The 17,593-nt window shown below is 52.5% G+C and overlaps 2 protein-coding genes across 4 annotated transcripts; one reads left to right on the forward strand and one right to left on the reverse strand.

The window, feature by feature from the left end:
- Positions 1 to 309: 309 nt before the first annotated feature.
- On the forward strand, positions 310 to 13,478 carry HSP90AB1 (heat shock protein 90 alpha family class B member 1). Of its 3 annotated transcripts, XM_005666063.3 has the most exons (13): positions 310 to 624; positions 4,657 to 4,731; positions 8,396 to 8,542; positions 8,834 to 9,040; positions 9,142 to 9,301; positions 9,446 to 9,579; positions 9,673 to 9,981; positions 10,656 to 10,821; positions 11,272 to 11,462; positions 11,570 to 11,717; positions 11,845 to 12,113; positions 12,652 to 12,985; positions 13,101 to 13,476. In XM_005666063.3, exons 3-13 carry the CDS (start codon positions 8,396 to 8,398, stop codon positions 13,208 to 13,210), a joined length of 2,175 nt encoding a protein of 724 aa, XP_005666120.1. In that variant the 5' UTR covers positions 310 to 624; positions 4,657 to 4,731; the 3' UTR covers positions 13,211 to 13,476. The 3 variants fall into 3 exon arrangements, with proteins under 3 accessions (XP_005666120.1, XP_084822843.1, NP_001231362.1); XM_084966717.1 differs by lacking the exon at positions 310 to 624 and having other exon boundaries at positions 4,656 to 4,731; NM_001244433.1 differs by lacking the exons at positions 310 to 624; positions 4,657 to 4,731 and adding an exon at positions 6,771 to 7,012 and having other exon boundaries at positions 13,101 to 13,478.
- SLC35B2 (solute carrier family 35 member B2) lies at positions 13,398 to 17,475 on the reverse strand. Its single transcript, XM_003128416.4, has 4 exons — positions 17,337 to 17,475; positions 16,633 to 16,826; positions 16,289 to 16,443; positions 13,398 to 15,613 (listed from the first exon to the last, which is right to left on the reverse strand). The coding sequence occupies exons 1-4, from the start codon at positions 17,345 to 17,347 to the stop codon at positions 14,675 to 14,677; spliced, it is 1,299 nt and encodes a 432-aa protein (XP_003128464.1). The 5' UTR covers positions 17,348 to 17,475; the 3' UTR covers positions 13,398 to 14,674.
- Positions 17,476 to 17,593: the final 118 nt, after the last annotated feature.

Raw genomic sequence — 17,593 nt, forward strand, 5'->3', positions numbered from 1 at the left:
GACAGAGACGTGGTGCCGGTCATTAGGACAACATCAGCCACCCCCACCCCCATCTAAGCGGCTCTCTGCACCTCCCAGCATGCCGTTCGGCCCCCGCCCCCGAAGCTTCCAGAACTAAGCCTCAGTACCTTCACCCCAGCCAAGTGCGAACCACCACTTGGGTCCCTGCCTCGCGCGGGAGAGTGAGAACCGCAGGGCCTGGCGAGAGCGAGAGGAGCTGGGAGCCCCTGCTCAGCCCCGCCCGGCGGCGTCAGGGAACGGAAAGTGACGTCGCCCGTCTCCCGCGCGCCCCCTGGCGGCAGCGCGGCCACTAATCAAGTGGCTCTTTGTATCTGACCTCCGCCAGATGGGGGACCAGACCCTACCCGCCTTAATTCCAGGTGCCCTTGAACCAAGCACTTTCCTTCGCGGAGGCACTCGTCTGTAAAGCAGGGGTAATAATATTTGCTTTGCCTCCCTCTCCTGGTTGTGAAACTCCACTCAGTTAATGAATAACGTTCGCCTGCCGCTCTGCGCCCTCCTAATAATCCTACTGAGTGCTGACTACTGTGCCCCTCTACTCCAGAAAACTGAGGCTGAAAAGGTTAAAGGATGGAAAATAGTTTGTAAACTGCAAAGCACTGGGTAAGTAGAAGTCTCTGTTCGTCTGTGTGTCTGTCTCAGTCCCCATCTCCCCATCTGTGATACACACACACACACACACACACACACACACACACACACACACGCGCGAGTTTCCAGGTGGTGAAGGCATGCAAAGGTGCAAGGCCGCGTGGGATAGGGCGTAACACAGGCTTGGTGCCCCTCCTCCCTCGCCTCCAAACAGTCCAGAGAGGCATCTTTTTTCACAAGCTCCTAAGATCCTGAAGTCCCATGTCATCCTTCCCAGGTGAAACCAGCAAGGTCCTTCCTGTCTGAAAGTTCCTCACCCCCAGTAGCACTACCACAGCCTCGCCAGTTTCTTATCTGGTGCAGGTGGGCCAGGCAGGCACTGGGCCTAGTGAATGACCTAGAAATCCAGCCAGTTGAGATCTGCACGTTGAGCAGCAACTTGTGCCTGGGGCAGGACAGGTGGCAGGCAGAACAGTTAAGCAGGTCAGGGTTGTTTGTGGTGCCACCTGCCCTTGGCCCCTTTCCCTGCCCTGAATCAGTTTGGGTTGACATTTTACCTTCTTAGTCAAAGGAGGCCTGGAACACTGAACAACACCCAGGACATGAAGGGATGCCTGGTGGGCGTGATGGCAGGAGAAGGACAGATGTTTTTGGGCTGGGCTGATAATAGCAGGTAGGCAGGGTTCTGTCACAACCTTAGGCCCAAGATACTATACTCTTAGTCAAGACACTGATGTGGGTTTTTGTTTTTTGTTCTTGGCCATGGCATGCAGTGGCTTGATGTGAGATCGCAGTTCCCAGACCAGGCATCGAACCTGAGCCACAGAAGTGCAAGCACCAAGTCTAGACCACTAGGGAACTCCCTGATATGGATATTAAAGAACAGGTTACCAGGAGTTCCCGTTGTGGCACAGTGGAAATGAATCCGACTAGGAACCATGAGGTTGTGGGTTCCATCCCTGGCCTCACTCAGTGGGTTAATGATCCAGTGTTGCCGTGAGCTGTGGTGTAGGTTGCAGACGCAGCTCAGATGTGATGTTGCTGTGGCTGTGGTGTATGCCGGCAGCTATAGCTCCCATAGACCCCTAGCCTGGGAACCTCCATATGCCACAGGTGTGGCCCTAAAAAGACCAAAAAATTTTTTTTAATTAAAAAAAAAAAGAAAAGGCATACAGTGCCTCTTCCACCCCTGTGTGAGCCCCCCCGCTTCAGCCTCACCCTTCTGCAAGCTGTATCCCTGGGAGTTTTCAAGTGTTTTGTTTGTTTTACAGTGTTTTTTTCCCTACTTCATACAGCTGTACCCATGACATATGGAGATTCCCAGGCTAGGGGTTGAATCAGAGCTGCGGTTGCTGGCCTACACTACAGCCACAGCAATGCCAGATCCAAGTCACATCTCCGACCTACACTGCAGCTTGCAGCAACGCCGGATCTTTAACCCACTGAGCAAGGCCAGGGATCAAACCCATGTCCTCGTGGACACCACATTATGTTCTTAATCCACTGAGCCACAACAGGAAGTCCTCCGAGGTTTGCTTTTTTTTTTTTTTTTTTTTTTTGCTTTTTAGGGCTGCACCGTCAGCATATGAAAGTTCCCAGGCTAGGGGTCCAGTTGTAGCTACAGCTGCCAGTCTACACCACAGCCACAGCAACGGGGGATCTGAGCCGCGCCTGCAACCTATACCATAGCTCATGGCAATGTCAGATCCTTAACCCACTAATGCCAGGGATTGAACCCGCATCCTCATGGATCCTAGTCGGGTTCGTTAACTGCTGAGCCACCAAGGGAACTTTTTTTTAAGTGTTTTATTTTGTTTGTTTGTTTGGAACAACACAATTAACTGGCTTGATTTAATAGATTTAACATATTTAGCATATCCAACAACTAGATAATATATTTTTTCTCAAACATTCATGGAGCTTTTATAAATTTTTTGTTGTTGTTGTTGTTGTTGTTGTTGTTGTTGTTGTTGGTATTTCTTGGGCCGCTCCCTCGGCATATGGAGGTTCCCAGGCTAGGGGTCCAATTGGAGCTGTAGCCACCGGCCTACGCCAGAGCCACAGCAACGCGGGATCCGAGCCGCGTCTGCAACCTACACCACAGCTCACGGCAACGCCGGATCGTTAACCCACTGAGCAAGGGCAGGGACCGAACCCGCAACCTCATGGTTCCTAGTCGGATTCGTTAACCACTGCGCCACGACGGGAACTCCAGCTTTTATAAATATTAACCAATTCTAGGTTACAAACGAAGTCTCAGATACAAGAGATAAGTATCATACACACTATTGTATACCTACAACATAATGGAAGGATAATGAAGCAATTTAATATTTTAAACACTTTAAAATTGATCAACAAAGATACCATAAAAGGAACCCAAATCCTTAAAATGGAATTATAATAAAAATACTATATACTGAAACTTGGAGGGCAGCTAAAATTTTTCTTGACAAGAAATTTATGGCCTTAAATCCTTATGCCAGAAAAGGGAAAAGCTGAAATTTAACGTGCTGAGTGTTAAAGTTAAGAAAATAGAAAAAGATGGTGTTCCCACTGTGGCACAGCGTTAACCCATTGGTGTGTTTTTGGTGCCTTGGGTTTGATCCCTGGCCAGGCACAGTAGGTTAAAGGAGCCAGTGTTGCCATGGCTGTGGCATAGGTCACAGCTTGGATTCAGTCCCTGGCAAGGGAACTTCCATATGCTGAGGGTGTAGCCATGATGTGTGTGTGTGTGTGTGTGTGTGTGTGTGTGTGTGTAATGTCACAATTCCCCATCCCAATATGAAACTAGCCAAAGATAACATGTAAACAAATGAGCTGAGCATAGCTGTGTTTCAGTAAAACTTTGCAAACACAACTCAAAGTTCATATAATTTTCACCTGCCAAAAATATCTTTTGATTATTTTCAACCATTAAAGAGAGGAAAAAGTGGAGTTTCTGTTGTGGCTCAGCAGTAATGAACCCAACTAGTATCCATGAGGATGTAGGTTCCATCCCTGGCCTTGCTCAGTGGGTTAAGGATCTTGTGCTGCCTTGAGCTGCGGCATAAGTCACAGATGTGGCTTGTGTTTGGTGTTGCTGTGGCTGTGGTGTTGGCTGGCAGCTGCAGCTCCGATTCGACCCCTAGCCTAGGAACTTCCATACGCTGCAGGTTCAGCCCTAAAAAGCAAAAAAAAAAAAAAAAAAAAAAAAAAAAAAAAGGAAAAAAGGAAAAAGCATTCTACTTTTTTTTTTTTTTTTTTTTTTTTTGTCTTTTTGCCATTTCTTGGGCCGCTCCCAGGGCATATGGAGGTTCCCAGGCTAGGGGTCGAATCGGAGCTGTAGCCACAGGCCTACGCCAGAGCCACAGCAACGCAGGATCCGAGCCGCGTCTGCAACCTACACCACAGCTCACGGCAACGCCAGATCGTTAACCCACTGAGCAAGGGCACGGATCGAACCCGCAACCTCATGGTTCTTAGTCGGATTCGTTAACCACTGCGCCACGACGGGAACTCCGGAAAAAGCATTCTTATCCATTAGCCACATGAAAACAAATGCCCCCAGCTGCAGACTACAGTTTGTGAGTGCTGCTTCTTCTGGCCACTCTCCAACAGCAGGTTGGGCTGGGTCTTTGAAGCTTGGTTGGGAAAAGGGTATCTTAGGAACATAAAGGATTGCAAGTGATGCTGGGAATAGGCCTCTGGAGATCCAGGGGGTTTAAGCCATCTTTAATAGCCCTCAGTGGCTTCCCTCATCCTAAGTTAAAGTCAGAACTGCTTAGCATGGCATTGTGGCCCTCTGTGACCTGACCTGGGAATGTGGGGCCACTTTCAGTCCCTGCCTCCCTGAGGTTCCTCTCTCAGTGCTGTGCCTTTCCATGCTTTTCCTCTGCTGGGAGTAGACCTGTGCCCCCGGGCCTGGCTAGCCCCGAGCCCGCCCTCTTCCCCAGGCCGTGCTGGGAAACTGATGCGTCTCCCAGGCTTCACACTTGGTCTGCTGCAGCTCCCCCCAGTGGGCTGAGGGTGCCTTGTCCTGTTTATGCATCTCTGCTTCCCCAGGCAAAGCTCACAGTGGGGGCTGAGTGAGTGTCAAAGAGCTGGAGAAACCATCCTGGAAGACTCCCAGAAGAGAAGGTAGGATTTCTGTGCTGGTGTAAGAGATTTGAGATTTTTCCCATTAGAACCCCCCCTGAGGAGTTCTGGTCCTGACAGGAGTGATTCTTGCTCCACCCTGGGCTTGGGTCCTGGGAGGGGAACCCGTCCCCACACCGTTTCTGGAGCAGGGAGCAAGGGCGTTAGGGGAGCATAGGCTCCGAGGTGACCCACCCTGCGGTACTCCCTGAAGCCTTCCTCTCCCGGTTCCTAGAACGCACAGACTCACTTTTACCCCTTCAGGCGGCAGGGGACAGTGAGCTGTGAATGCTCTATGTGAACCAGAGAGCAGGTGTTTGATTAGCTAGGCCCCTTCTGCCCAGAGGGAGGGAGGGTGTGTTGGGGGACGATGCTCCCCGTTTCCATCTTGGAACAGAGCATCCTGGGGCGTTCCTAGCAGCAGCACTCAGGCCCCTTCCCACATTCCTTGAGTTCTCCCAGCCACCGGCTTCTTCTAGACCAGAAGAGCAGTGGAAGAGTAAGGAGAGATGAAATCATGAAATCGGGGTAGGGGTGGCACGGGTGATGAAGTCAGGAGTGTGGGGCAAGGAAAAGGAACGCGAGGGTCCTTTGTTCTTTGGAGTTCAACAGCTGGACAAAGAAGTGCTACAAGACTGCACACCAGGGCTGCCGAGGGAGGTCTGCGAGTCGGAGGTATCCCTCTCCCAAGCATTCCAGGGGCGGACAAAGTGGGCCACGAAGGGAGTTGAGGGAGTTGCTGGGCATCCACAAGGTCACGGCGCAGGGAGCGGTCATTCTCTCCCGGAGGGGCTGTGGGGCGGGTGAGCTCCAGAGATGAGGCCTTGGAAAGGCGAGGACAGCGTACCCGCCCCGAAGGCAAGCAAAAGCGGCAGGGCCAGGCGAGGCAGCTGGGCCGGCGCTTGGCTTGGGGGCTCCGGCGCCGCAGCAGCTGAAGGGGAACAACCTGGTTCTGCCCGCCAGGAGCGAGCAGCCCTTTGGCCAGCATGAAGGCGCTGGTGTCTTCATGCCACCTCCTAGAACCCCCGCCACCCAGCGGGGGTCCCTGGAGATCCTCCCCTCCCCAGACCTAGACAGTTGCAGGAGGGGAAAGAATTTTTGTAAAAAGAAAAGGAAACCAGATTGTATGTGCATGCCCCTGCGTGCGACACGCGTGGGCGGCTGCAGAGGCTGGGGAGGGTTTCTCAGGTAGCGACGCCACCCTCAGTCTCGGCTCCGAAGGCGGTTCTCGCAGAGCCGCCCCAATAACCCGTGTGCTGTGTGACTGACGGGGGAGAAAGGGGGGATCATCCCTGTTCCACCCCACCCTGGACGCAATGCTGAGCGAGCTGGGTCTGGCGGGTGGCGAAGAGGGTGCCGGGTGTAGTTGCCCGCCAGCAACATAGGATCGAAGTTGCCCACCTCTCCCGGAGATTCAAGCATAACGTTGGAGAGGCGGAGCCGCCGCAGAGGCACAGCCCAGTCCGCAGAAAAAGGGGTGGAGCCCCAAGGGAAGAGGGCGGGGCGGGGCGGGACAGGACCGTAGAGGCGGATCTGGAAACTGCTGGAAGATCGCAGCACCGCCACTGTCGCTCCTTCCGCCGCTTGCAGACAAAGAGTGCCCTCCACACCCGAGCCGGCGACCTTCTAGCAGCGGAAGCCACGCCCCGCAGCGAGACGCTGGCACTGCCCATTGTCCCCTGGGAGTGCCAGGGTTCGCGGGCTGCCCAAAGTTCGGCTTCAAATTCCCCAGTGTCCCCGGAAAGGACCCTTTCCCCTTATTGGGCAGTAGGAATGTGTAAGGAAGATTGTAGCAGGGAGGGAGCATAGGTGGGAGTAGTTGGTCCCCTTTCAGGTGTTCCTCTGGGATTCTTTGGTGTGGAGGCACCTGCTCTACAGGTTTTTACTGAGGTCAGCGGGGATTCTGTTCCCTAGAGCCACGGCATTTGTCCTATGAGTATACCCAACATCTAGCTCTGGTGGTGTCCTGTCTTCAGGACGCGGAGATGGGACTAAGAAAAAGTCTACACATGCGCGCCCTTGCTCTTCACCGCCCCCTCCCCTATTTTGGACCATGACGTAAAGGTGGGCGGGCAGCGGCAGGTGCGGGGCTGACAGACAGCCTCCTTTAAGGCGGAGGGATCTGGGGGCGGGCAGCGAAGGTGTGCTTCGCCTTATATAAAGCGACTGGGGTCTCACAGCCGTTCTCTTGAGTCACCCCCCGCGCAGCCTTGTTCTGGCGTGAGAGCCGGAGGCAGTCCTTCCCCGCTCAGCTTTGTGGTGTTTGTGATCCTTATCCTTTAAGGTAAGGTTGCACTCTTAAGGCATTTCTGGTTAAATTTCAGGTTGCTTTCGTCCATTCTGTCCTTTCTGAGACCCAAGTTTTTGTCGTGCTGGGGCGGTTTGCTGGACAACGCTCCCAATTTTTTTAGAGGGTGGGTGGAAGGGAGCTCTCGAGTTTAGCTTTTCCTTCCATGCTTGGTGTCGGGCCTTCTAGGCGGCTGTTAGGCCTGGGCGAGTGGGGCTGGGGGACTGGGCGGCTACACGTGGTAGCCGCGCCGGCCCGGGACGCTGCCATGTTTGCCCCTCTACTTCCGGACGCGACTACGGGGCGCCAGAGGGTGGGCAAGGTTGGTGGGTGTGCGGGCCCGGTGTGACTCAGCACAGCATGGTTCTGGGTAGGTTTTGCCATCTCTTTTATAGAAGGGAGTTTTTCTAGTCCTTAGTGTGAGGGTTTGCGGCAAAGGATGCTTTGGAGCTCCAGTGGCCCATCGTGCTTCCTGCTTCGAGCTCATTCCTGCAGTCAGGGTGGAGGGGTAGCGGAGGAGGCAGGCTTGAGAATTTATGGGAGCATTTCTTCGTCGTCCTCTTTTCTCCCCGTTGGCTGGAATTGTTCTGGAAGGTTCTGGAACTCGGCGCCCCGCCCTGGTGCCCGGATGCTGAGGCGAAGGGAGGCTGCGCGGTGGCGCCCCCTCCTCGCGTGGTCCTGGCCGACGCATGTCCGGCATCGACGAGCGTCGGCCCCGCGGACTACGCCACCATCTTAGTTGTATTTGGTTTGGTCCTGTACCTCAGTCACGTGTGCTACAGGGACAGAGTGGAGCCTTTTGCTTTATCGGTTCTTTGTCTTAATGGCATCCCAAGTGGGTATCCCACGATTCTCTCGCGTTAGCCTCCCTTACCACGTGAGGTAGCAATTTCACATCTTCCTGGAGGTGAAGGGAGAGCAGTTTCAAATGATAGCCCCTTTAAGGTAAAACTGGTCTGTTTGGGGGGGGGGCTCCCTCCCCTCCACCAGAAATGGTAGAACCGTAGTTACTAATTTGTACATTTGAATATGTATGTAGGTCTTCTGCTTATTCACATTTAAGAAACCGGGGTTGGGCGAGGTACTCTGCATGCCTAAGAGATTACCAGGTGATGAGAGGCTGCTGATCCGTGGATGGATCGCCTAACATCCTAACAAAATGCTTAAGAGACCTTAAGGCATTTTGGGGGCTGTATTAGCAGCCCCCCCCCCCCCGCCCCGCCCCTCTTATTCTCAGACTGAGGGCGCAGCCTGAAGTCTTTAAAGGAAAGGTCTTGCATCTCAGTACTCGGTTCAGAACAACTTGAACTGAACCTCTTAGTGTCTTTATTGTAATTGGGGTGAACTTGAGTCCAAAGTTCTTCATCTCTCTTATTTTAGATGCCTGAGGAAGTGCACCATGGCGAGGAGGAAGTGGAGACTTTTGCCTTCCAGGCAGAAATCGCCCAGCTCATGTCTCTCATCATCAATACCTTTTATTCCAACAAGGAGATTTTTCTTCGGGAGTTGATCAGTAATGCTTCTGATGTGAGTTCCCTGAGCGTCTTCATTGGCATTTGTTTGTTTCTCGAGTACTTCAAAGAAGGAGAGGGGTGATTGGGCATTTTGTGGGTTTTATTTTTGAAGGGAATATAAACTTCAATTCTAAAAAGGTTTTGCCTTGCTTTATGTGGATAGATGGCGTACTCTAACTGGATGTACGTCTCAAGCTTCAAATGAAAGGGGTTATCAGAAATGAGGTTATCTGGGAGTAGGAAAAAACTTTTTCTATTGGATGAGGTGGAAGCAGAATTGTAAAACTGCAATTTGTATTTTCAGGCCTTGGACAAGATTCGCTATGAGAGCCTGACAGACCCTTCCAAATTGGACAGTGGTAAAGAGCTGAAAATTGACATCATCCCCAACCCCCAGGAGCGCACCCTGACTCTGGTAGACACAGGCATTGGCATGACCAAAGCTGATCTCATAAATAATTTGGGAACCATTGCCAAGTCTGGTACTAAAGCATTTATGGAGGCTCTTCAGGTATGTGGTATTTCAGCTAGGCATGCACCATTCATATTCATTGATGTTTAGTTTGCTGTTTCTTCAAAACTTGTGTTTGACTTTTTAAAACTTTTTGGTAGGCTGGTGCAGACATCTCCATGATTGGACAGTTTGGTGTTGGCTTCTATTCTGCCTACCTGGTGGCAGAGAAAGTGGTTGTGATCACAAAGCACAATGATGATGAACAGTATGCCTGGGAGTCTTCTGCTGGGGGCTCCTTCACAGTTCGTGCTGACCATGGTAGGCTGATTTTCCTGTTGGGTGTCGGGGATAGAATTCTGAGGGAACAGTGGTAAAGATCTTGAGCATTCTAATGGTGAGACATTGGTCTTTGTTGTTCAGCACTTAGTTTTCTTTTTCACTCCGTTTTGATTGACTTTCTAGGTGAGCCCATTGGCCGAGGTACCAAGGTCATTCTGCATCTTAAGGAGGACCAGACAGAATACTTAGAAGAGAGACGGGTGAAAGAGGTGGTAAAGAAGCACTCACAGTTCATAGGTTATCCCATCACACTTTATGTGAGTATGAACTGGTAACTCAATTGTCTGCTGCAGGAGACACTTGGTTTTTTATTTTCTGTAGTCTGAAATTTTCATCTTTGATACTTGCAGCTGGAGAAGGAACGTGAGAAAGAAATCAGTGATGATGAGGCAGAGGAAGAGAAAGGTGATAAAGAGGAGGAAGATAAAGATGATGAGGAGAAGCCCAAGATTGAAGATGTGGGCTCAGATGAGGAGGATGATAGTGGCAAAGATAAGAAAAAGAAGACAAAAAAGATCAAGGAGAAGTATATTGATCAGGAAGAACTGAACAAGACCAAGCCCATCTGGACCAGGAACCCTGATGACATCACCCAGGAGGAATATGGAGAGTTCTACAAAAGCCTGACCAATGACTGGGAAGATCACCTGGCAGTCAAGGTAAGAAGCCTTGTTTGTTGGCGCAATAGGAAGAGTTGGTAATGGGCAAGTGGCACTTGCCCAACTGATTGGGAACTGGGAATGCCATGAGTTCACCTACTGATGGACCCTTCCAGGGCAGGGGAATGACATCTCCAGGGACTTCACTGTGTCTCTGGCAGCTTTGCCCATCTAGCATTCTGAATTGGCTATTTCCTCGTTAACACAAGGATTATGTACAGGTTGCACTATGTTGGATTCATTTAGGGCATTATTAGGGCTTCTCAACAGCTACCATAGAGTCTAGTCTATTCCTGGTGCTTAAGGGGGAAGGTCTTTTTTTCCAAATAGTTTTTTTTTTTTTTAAATAACTTAATTTTTTTGTTTTTTAAGGGCCGCACCCACGGCATATGGAGGTTCCCAGCCTAGGAGTCTAATCAGAGCTACAGCTGCCAGCCTACACCACAGCAACCCTAGATCCAAGCCACATCTGTGACCTATACCACAGCTCATGGCAACCCTCGGTCCTCGACCCACTGAGCAAGGCCAGGGATTGAACATGCGACCTTAGGGTTTCCTCATCAAATTCATTTCCGCTGCGCCACGACGGGAACTCCCCAAATAGTTTAATTTGGTGTTGGGACAAAAGCCACTCTTAAAATACACAGTTGGCTTATCTTGGATTTCTCTCACAGCACTTCTCTGTAGAAGGTCAGTTGGAATTCAGAGCATTGCTGTTCATCCCCCGTCGGGCTCCTTTTGACCTCTTTGAGAACAAAAAGAAAAAGAACAACATCAAACTTTACGTTCGCCGTGTGTTCATCATGGACAGCTGCGATGAGCTGATACCAGAGTACCTCAGTGAGTACCTTCTCTGCCTAATGTAGTTGGTCTCAGCTTTCTCAAAGGAACTGAAGCCTTGATTTTTTTTTTTTTTTTTTTTTTTTTTTCTTCTGGGCCACACCTGCAGGATATGGAGAGGTTCCCAGGCTAGGGGTCAAATCAGAGCTATAACTGCTAGCCCACACCACAGCCATAGTAACGCAGGGTCCGAGCTGAGTCTGCGACCTACACCACAGCTTACAGTAACGCCAGATCCTTAACCAACTGAGCGAGGCCAGCGATTGAACCTGCAACCTCATGGTTCCTAGTCAGATTCATTTCCACTGCGCCATGATGGGGAACTCTGATGAAGCCTTTGTTCTGAAGCTAAGGGTCCTCTGCCGTGTAACTGGTGCAGCTGGATGGCGGTGTATACTTTTTTGTTTTTGTAGGGGGGGTGTCTAACTGAGCATCCATGTTTGATTTCAGACTTCATCCGCGGTGTGGTTGACTCTGAAGACCTTCCCCTGAACATCTCCCGAGAAATGCTCCAGCAGAGCAAGATTTTGAAGGTCATTCGTAAAAACATTGTTAAGAAGTGCCTGGAGCTCTTCTCTGAGCTGGCAGAAGACAAGGAGAACTACAAGAAATTCTACGAGGCTTTCTCAAAAAATCTAAAGGTAAGCAGACAGCAAATGCTTGCTTTTTTAATGATGAAGATGGCTGTTTTTCATTCATGTAGGGGATAATTATTTTCTAGTAAGACTTTCCCTTTCCACCCTTAAAGCTTGGAATCCATGAGGACTCCACTAATCGGCGGCGCCTTTCTGAGCTGCTGCGCTACCATACCTCCCAGTCTGGCGATGAGATGACTTCTCTCTCAGAGTACGTCTCACGCATGAAGGAGACCCAGAAGTCCATCTACTATATCACTGGTGAGTGGAACGTAGGGCCTGACCACAAAGCCTCTCAGGTGTTAGGAGAAGGGGAGGACACAGGGATACCTGGGAGCTGGCTGGCTGGGGCATTCTGATCCTTGAGTCACATTTAATAATCCTATAGGTGAGAGCAAGGAGCAGGTTGCCAACTCTGCGTTTGTGGAGCGTGTGCGGAAGCGGGGTTTCGAGGTGGTGTACATGACAGAGCCCATCGACGAGTACTGTGTGCAACAGCTCAAGGAGTTTGATGGGAAGAGCCTGGTCTCAGTTACCAAGGAGGGCCTGGAGCTGCCTGAGGATGAGGAGGAGAAGAAAAAGATGGAGGAGAGCAAGGCCAAGTTTGAGAACCTCTGCAAACTCATGAAAGAGATCTTGGATAAGAAAGTAGAGAAGGTAAGCAGTGAACGGAGTAGTAAGTGCTTTCAGGGCTTTGCCCTCAGTTTCTGGTTGCTACACGATTAGTGGTTTGGCGCAGCCTTATTTGTTTAGAGCCATCCTATTTTATTCTCTTAACTGGGCAGATTTTTTTTTTCCCTCTCTTCAGGCCCCGCCCACAGCATACAAAAGTTCCCAGGCTAGGGGTCAAATAAGAGCTACAGCTGCTGGCCTATGCCACAGCAACTTTGGATCCAAGCCATGTCTGCGACCTACACCGCAGCTCACAGCAACACCAGATCCTTTCACCCACTGAGCAAGGCCAGGGTTTGAACCCAAATCCTCATGGACACCAGTCGAGTTTGTTCCCGCTGGTCCACAATGGGAACTTTTATTTTTGTTTTTTGTGTTCTTTTACTGGGAAAGTTTGTCATTGCTCTAAGACTTGGCAAAGATGAGGCTTTATTTTCCCAAGGATAGAACTTCAAAATACCGTTTTTTGCCTTGAGGTAGTTTTGATTTAAGGTAAACCAAAGATTTTTGTGGTTGTCCACAGGTGACCATCTCCAACAGGCTTGTGTCTTCACCCTGTTGCATTGTGACCAGCACCTATGGCTGGACAGCCAACATGGAGCGCATCATGAAAGCTCAGGCACTTCGGGACAACTCGACCATGGGCTACATGATGGCCAAAAAGCACCTGGAGATCAACCCTGACCACCCCATTGTGGAGACGCTGCGACAGAAGGCAGAGGCGGACAAGAATGACAAGGCTGTCAAGGACCTAGTGGTGCTGCTGTTTGAAACGGCACTGCTGTCTTCTGGCTTCTCGCTGGAAGATCCCCAGACCCATTCCAACCGCATCTACCGCATGATCAAGCTTGGCCTGGGTAAGTACCCTTGCGCAGTAGGTGTGGCGAGGAGTTGGAGAATTAGCCTGGTGGACACAGATTTGATGCTTTTGGGGCCAGATCTCAAGTGGCATTCTTTCTTCCCTCTTTCTAGGCATTGATGAGGACGAAGTGACAGCAGAGGAGCCCAGTGCTGCTGTTCCTGATGAGATCCCCCCGCTCGAGGGTGATGAGGATGCATCTCGCATGGAAGAAGTAGATTAGGAGTTGCTACCTGCAAACTTTGTTCCCTCTGTATAGTGTCCCCATTGGCTCCCCTGGCAGCAGCCCCCAGTGGCCCTAGCCCACCTGGTCTCCTCTGCTGATGTCTAGTGGTTTTATTTGTTTTTCTGTCTAAGGCAGGCTACAGGGGCCGCAAGCCCTAATAACCCTTCCCACATTTGACACTGGGTTTGGGTGTCGTGTACTGTGCTCGTTTATTTTGTTCTGAGATTAAAGTATGCAAAATAAAGAAGATGCAGTTTTATACAGTTCTGCGCTCTCGTAAGTATATACAACACTGCTTTTGGAGTTTCCCTGGCTTCTCACTCCCTAGTCTTGAGTACAGTCACATGGTACATGGGGGACATGGTTACTGCTAACTATGTGACAAGCGGTAGTTTTGAGCTGCCATCTGTACAACACTCAGTCCCCTTCCTAAAGGATATATAGATGGCCTTCCACTCACAACAATTTTTTGACTTTACTATGGTAGCATGAAAGCACACATGCAGTAGAAATTTTTTTTTTAAGGCTGCACCCCACAGCATGTGGAGGTTCCCAGGCTAGGGGGTCTAATCAGAGCTACACACATTGGCCTTTGCCACAGCCACCCCAGATCCATTGAGCGAGGCCAGGGATTGAGTCTGCAACCTCATGGTTCTTAGTCAGATTCTTTTCCACTGCACCATGATGGGAACTCAGGAGAAACTACTTTTCAGCTTTGATCTTTTCCTGGGCTGACAGTATGGCTAGCTACGAGAGGCGCAAGGGTAAGGTAGCTTGTGAGTTTTCAGGTGGGCTAGCCTAAGCTGTGATGTTTGGTGTATTTAAACACATTTTCAATTTCTGATGGGTTTATTAGACATAACCCCACCTTAAGTGGAAGGTCAACCGAAACACAGGACTAAAGCCTGTTGCAGCAATTTAATTTAATAAAATAAAATTATAAGAGCAAAAGTTACATTTCCGAAGTACCAAAACCTGCAACAGGCTCAAGGAGAGCCTAGGGATCCAGGAGCACAGAGGGAGGAGGTGGTGCTGGGCAGGACAGCCAAGCCCCTCCCACGGCACAGCACCTTCCACTTCCTCTCCTGGGAAAATGGCATGTGGAGCCTGTGCCGCGCTTGTGCTTCTCTCACCAGAGATGAAGTGCAGGTCTCTTGAGTCTGAGAGGGTAGATATTCACGGTAGGGGCCAATGGTGGGAGGGGATCTGTTAAGTGCTGCTTCCTCACAAGCCACACCTCCCCCCTCACCTTCACCTGGGGACTGCCAGAATGCTGCCCTCTAGAGGAAGGGGTGCCTAAGGCAAAGGGGAAGGCTGCCTGCCTCGGGGCTCCCTGCCCCCAATGCTGGTTTGTAATACTGAGAAACCTGCACTTTGCCCTGGAGCCAGCCACCTCCGAGAAGTTACAGTAGGAGAGGAAACTGGTACAGTGGGTCCTATTCACTTCATCCTTCAGGTCCCTCACACCTTCTGCACAGACGACTCAACAGGCACAGCCTTCTTTCCCCGCTGCTTTAGACGGCCCCGGGCATAGACTCGGAGCAGGAGGGCAGCAAAGACCACAGCCACCCCCAGGCCCCCCACCACAGTGATAGTGTGGCCATAGAGGAGGCAGGAGAGGAGGATGGCAAAGGCCTGGCGGAGGGTCATGATGATGGTGAAGACGGCAGCCCCAAACTGCCCAATGGTATAGAAGATGAAGAGCTGGCCACATGCGGAGCAGATGGACAACAGCAGAGTGTGCGCAGCAAACTCGCTGTGCCGGCCCATGAAGCGGACCCCCTCCAGGAGGGCCCCCTGCTCTAGCAGGGAGCCCACTGTGAAGAGGCAGGAGAAGAAGTTGACCCCAAACATCATCTGCACCGATGACATCTTATACGCGAACAGGGCATCCTGCCAGTTGGAGGTGAAGCTGTCAAAGGCAATGTATCCAGCCAACAGGATGAGGCCTGAGAGTGTGGTGGCCGGGGAGCTGTGGGGCTCCGGTCCGCTGGACAGCAGAAACATGCTAACCCCGATGGAGATAAGGCCAGCTGTCAGATACTCCCAGTGCTCATAGCTGCGCCGAGACACCAACTTTCCCATCAGCATGACAGGGATCACCTTGGAGGCCTTGGCCAGCACCTGCGTGGGGAAGCTGACAAACTTGAGAGCTTCATATTGGCACCAGCTGCTGAGCACATTTGACAGGCTGGCAAAGGAGTACCGGTACATGGGTGCCCCATGCCGGGGCTGCTTGCATAAGATGCAGTAGAAGCCAGCCACAATCAGTGCCAGGACGCGGTTCATTAGCACCAGGAACTGTGAGTCTGAGAAGCGCTCACCTGGCGACGTGGCCGTGGCCCCGTAGCTGCGGGTCATCACTCTTTCCTGCAGCACTCCCCAAGTAAGATAAGACACCTGGAAGGGGAAATAAGCAAGAGAAGGGAAAGATGGGCCGAAAAGCACCCCAACGACCTCTTCCTTCCTCAGGATGATGTCGAAAATGATGAAGAGAACAGAATACACATGTGGATTCCTCTGCGGTAACTAGCAATTTCTTCTCCCCTCCAAAACCTGGATTCATCTTGCAGGGAATCAAGTGTGTGTAAAACACAAGAACCAATGCTTTAGGACTGACCAGACCTGCTTTGTCCCCACAGCAGGGTATGTTAGAGCGGACTCCATCCCAGTATTTTCCTATTTTCAACCAATTCAGGGAGGCAAGACTTCTTAAAGCCTGCACACCTGTTCCACGTGGTATACATGGTGGAACCAGGAGTGCCCACCCCAAGACGCTGTAAGGTCAGCATCTCAGCCTACTCCTCACATGGCAGCAGTGGGAGGAGTCTGAATGGTCTCCCCAAACTTTTATCACTGGGTTTACAGTGTATGAGACACATCACCGCAAGGGGAAGGGCGAAATCACAGAAAAGAGGGCCAGAAAAAAGAAGAAAGAAAAGGTGGCTTTTCCTCCAATCACCTCCAAGAAGAAGGAGTGCCTCTGGGAGGAAGTGGACACGAAAGCTTTGGCTCCACAGAGTCCCTGCCCGCCGGGGCCCAATCTAGGAAGAGCAGAAGAGTCTGCCTACCTACCTGGAGCCCCGAGGCACAGAAGAGCAGCTTCAGGGCCTGCCAAGTGGGACTGGTCTCTGCTGGCTCTGACCGGGGAGCCAGGGGAACCTCGTCCGTGGCCTTAGGCTCATTGCCAAACACACAAGTTTTCACGAGGGGAAAGCACAGACCCCTGCCTGGAGGAAGCACACAAAGTCAAACCCTAATTTTCTCCCCAGCACCTCATCTTCCCCAAAGCCGCCAGCCCGCCCTGCTGTCCAGCCTCCTGGCCACCCTGCCTCCCTTGCCAAGCCACATCCCCTTTGCACGGCTGGCCAACACTCGTAATACAAACGAACACACTTACCCACCCTTTCCCCACACACCTGTCTCTAGGTAGTTCTTCCGCCTGAAGTACTGCACCAGCAGATAGCCAGGTACCATAAAGCTCGCATAGCCAGCCGCATTCACCAAAAAGCGGAAGAACCATAGCTGGGTCCACGGCTCTGGAGGGGCTTCGGGGTTCTCCCCACCTGCCCCCGCGGAGGGGAGCGCAGCCAGCACCAGCACTGCCCACCACCTGCGAGGGCCGCCGAGAGAAGGGTCAGGGTGCAGAGCTCCTCGTCCTCTGGACCCTCCAGAGGGAGGACACTGGAGAAGGTCCCGGAGTCTCTCCTCCCCGCCCCCCTCAGCTGTAGCCCAGGGCGGACAAAGAGCCTCTCACTCTCCTGGGGGAGCCAGCGCGGGCCGGGCAAGGCTCCCTCCGTCCCCGAGAGCGGACCCGCCCCTCCCGCCACACAGGTCCCCTCTGTTCCTTCCAGCGCCCGCCGGCGGCTCGGGGCAGAGGCGGCGCCCCTCGACCCCGCCCTCCAGGTTCTTGGAGCGCCACGGTGCCCGGGCTTCCCCGCCTGACACCCCCCGGGCCCCAAGAAGCACGCCACGCCGCGCCCCGACCCATGACGGCTCCTTCCCGGCCGCGCTCGGCCAGCCTCCCACCCCGCAGCTCGGACCCCAGTCGGCCCCCCGCACAGAGGAGCGGCGGTCACGTGGCGCGGTCACGTGGGCTCGCCGCTCCCCCCCAGCCCCTCACCTGGCATCCATGGTCCGGGCCTCGTGGGGCGGAGGGGGGCCGGGGATTGCGGGTCCCCGGGCCGCGCGCTCCCTCCGCTCCAGCGGCGCCTCCAGGAGCAGCAGGCGAGCCGCCGGCTAGCGGAAGTGCAGCGCTCTTCCCGCCTCCCTCCCGGGGGCCGCCCCTCCGCCCCCGGCCGCGACCACGCAGCGCCTCGGGCCGCCGCCGGGCCACAGCGCCCCCGCGCGGCCCGGAGGGAGACCCGGCTCAGCGCGAGG

This window comes from Sus scrofa, chromosome 7 (genome assembly GCF_054392235.1).
Source record: "Sus scrofa isolate SSC_HxYL_T2T_F1_AM1 chromosome 7, Sscrofa_HxYL_maternal_Yorkshire_Landrace_v2.0, whole genome shotgun sequence".
Lineage (NCBI taxonomy): Eukaryota > Metazoa > Chordata > Mammalia > Artiodactyla > Suidae > Sus > Sus scrofa.

Bases quoted from the DNA above. Each gene is read 5' to 3' on its own strand.
- HSP90AB1 (XM_005666063.3), top strand. From the start codon at position 8,396: ATGCCTGAGGAAGTGCACCATGGCGAGGAGGAAGTGGAGACTTTTGCC. The intron at 10,822-11,271 runs GTGAGTACCTTC...GTTTGATTTCAG, and splicing joins GCTGATACCAGAGTACCTCA to ACTTCATCCGCGGTGTGGTT. The intron at 12,986-13,100 runs GTAAGTACCCTT...CCCTCTTTCTAG, and splicing joins CATGATCAAGCTTGGCCTGG to GCATTGATGAGGACGAAGTG.
- SLC35B2 (XM_003128416.4), bottom strand. The intron at 16,444-16,632 runs GTGTGTGGGGAA...TGCTTCCTCCAG, and splicing joins GAAGAACTACCTAGAGACAG to GCAGGGGTCTGTGCTTTCCC. The intron at 15,614-16,288 runs GTAGGTAGGCAG...TTCCCCTTCCAG, and splicing joins TCTGTGCCTCGGGGCTCCAG to GTGTCTTATCTTACTTGGGG.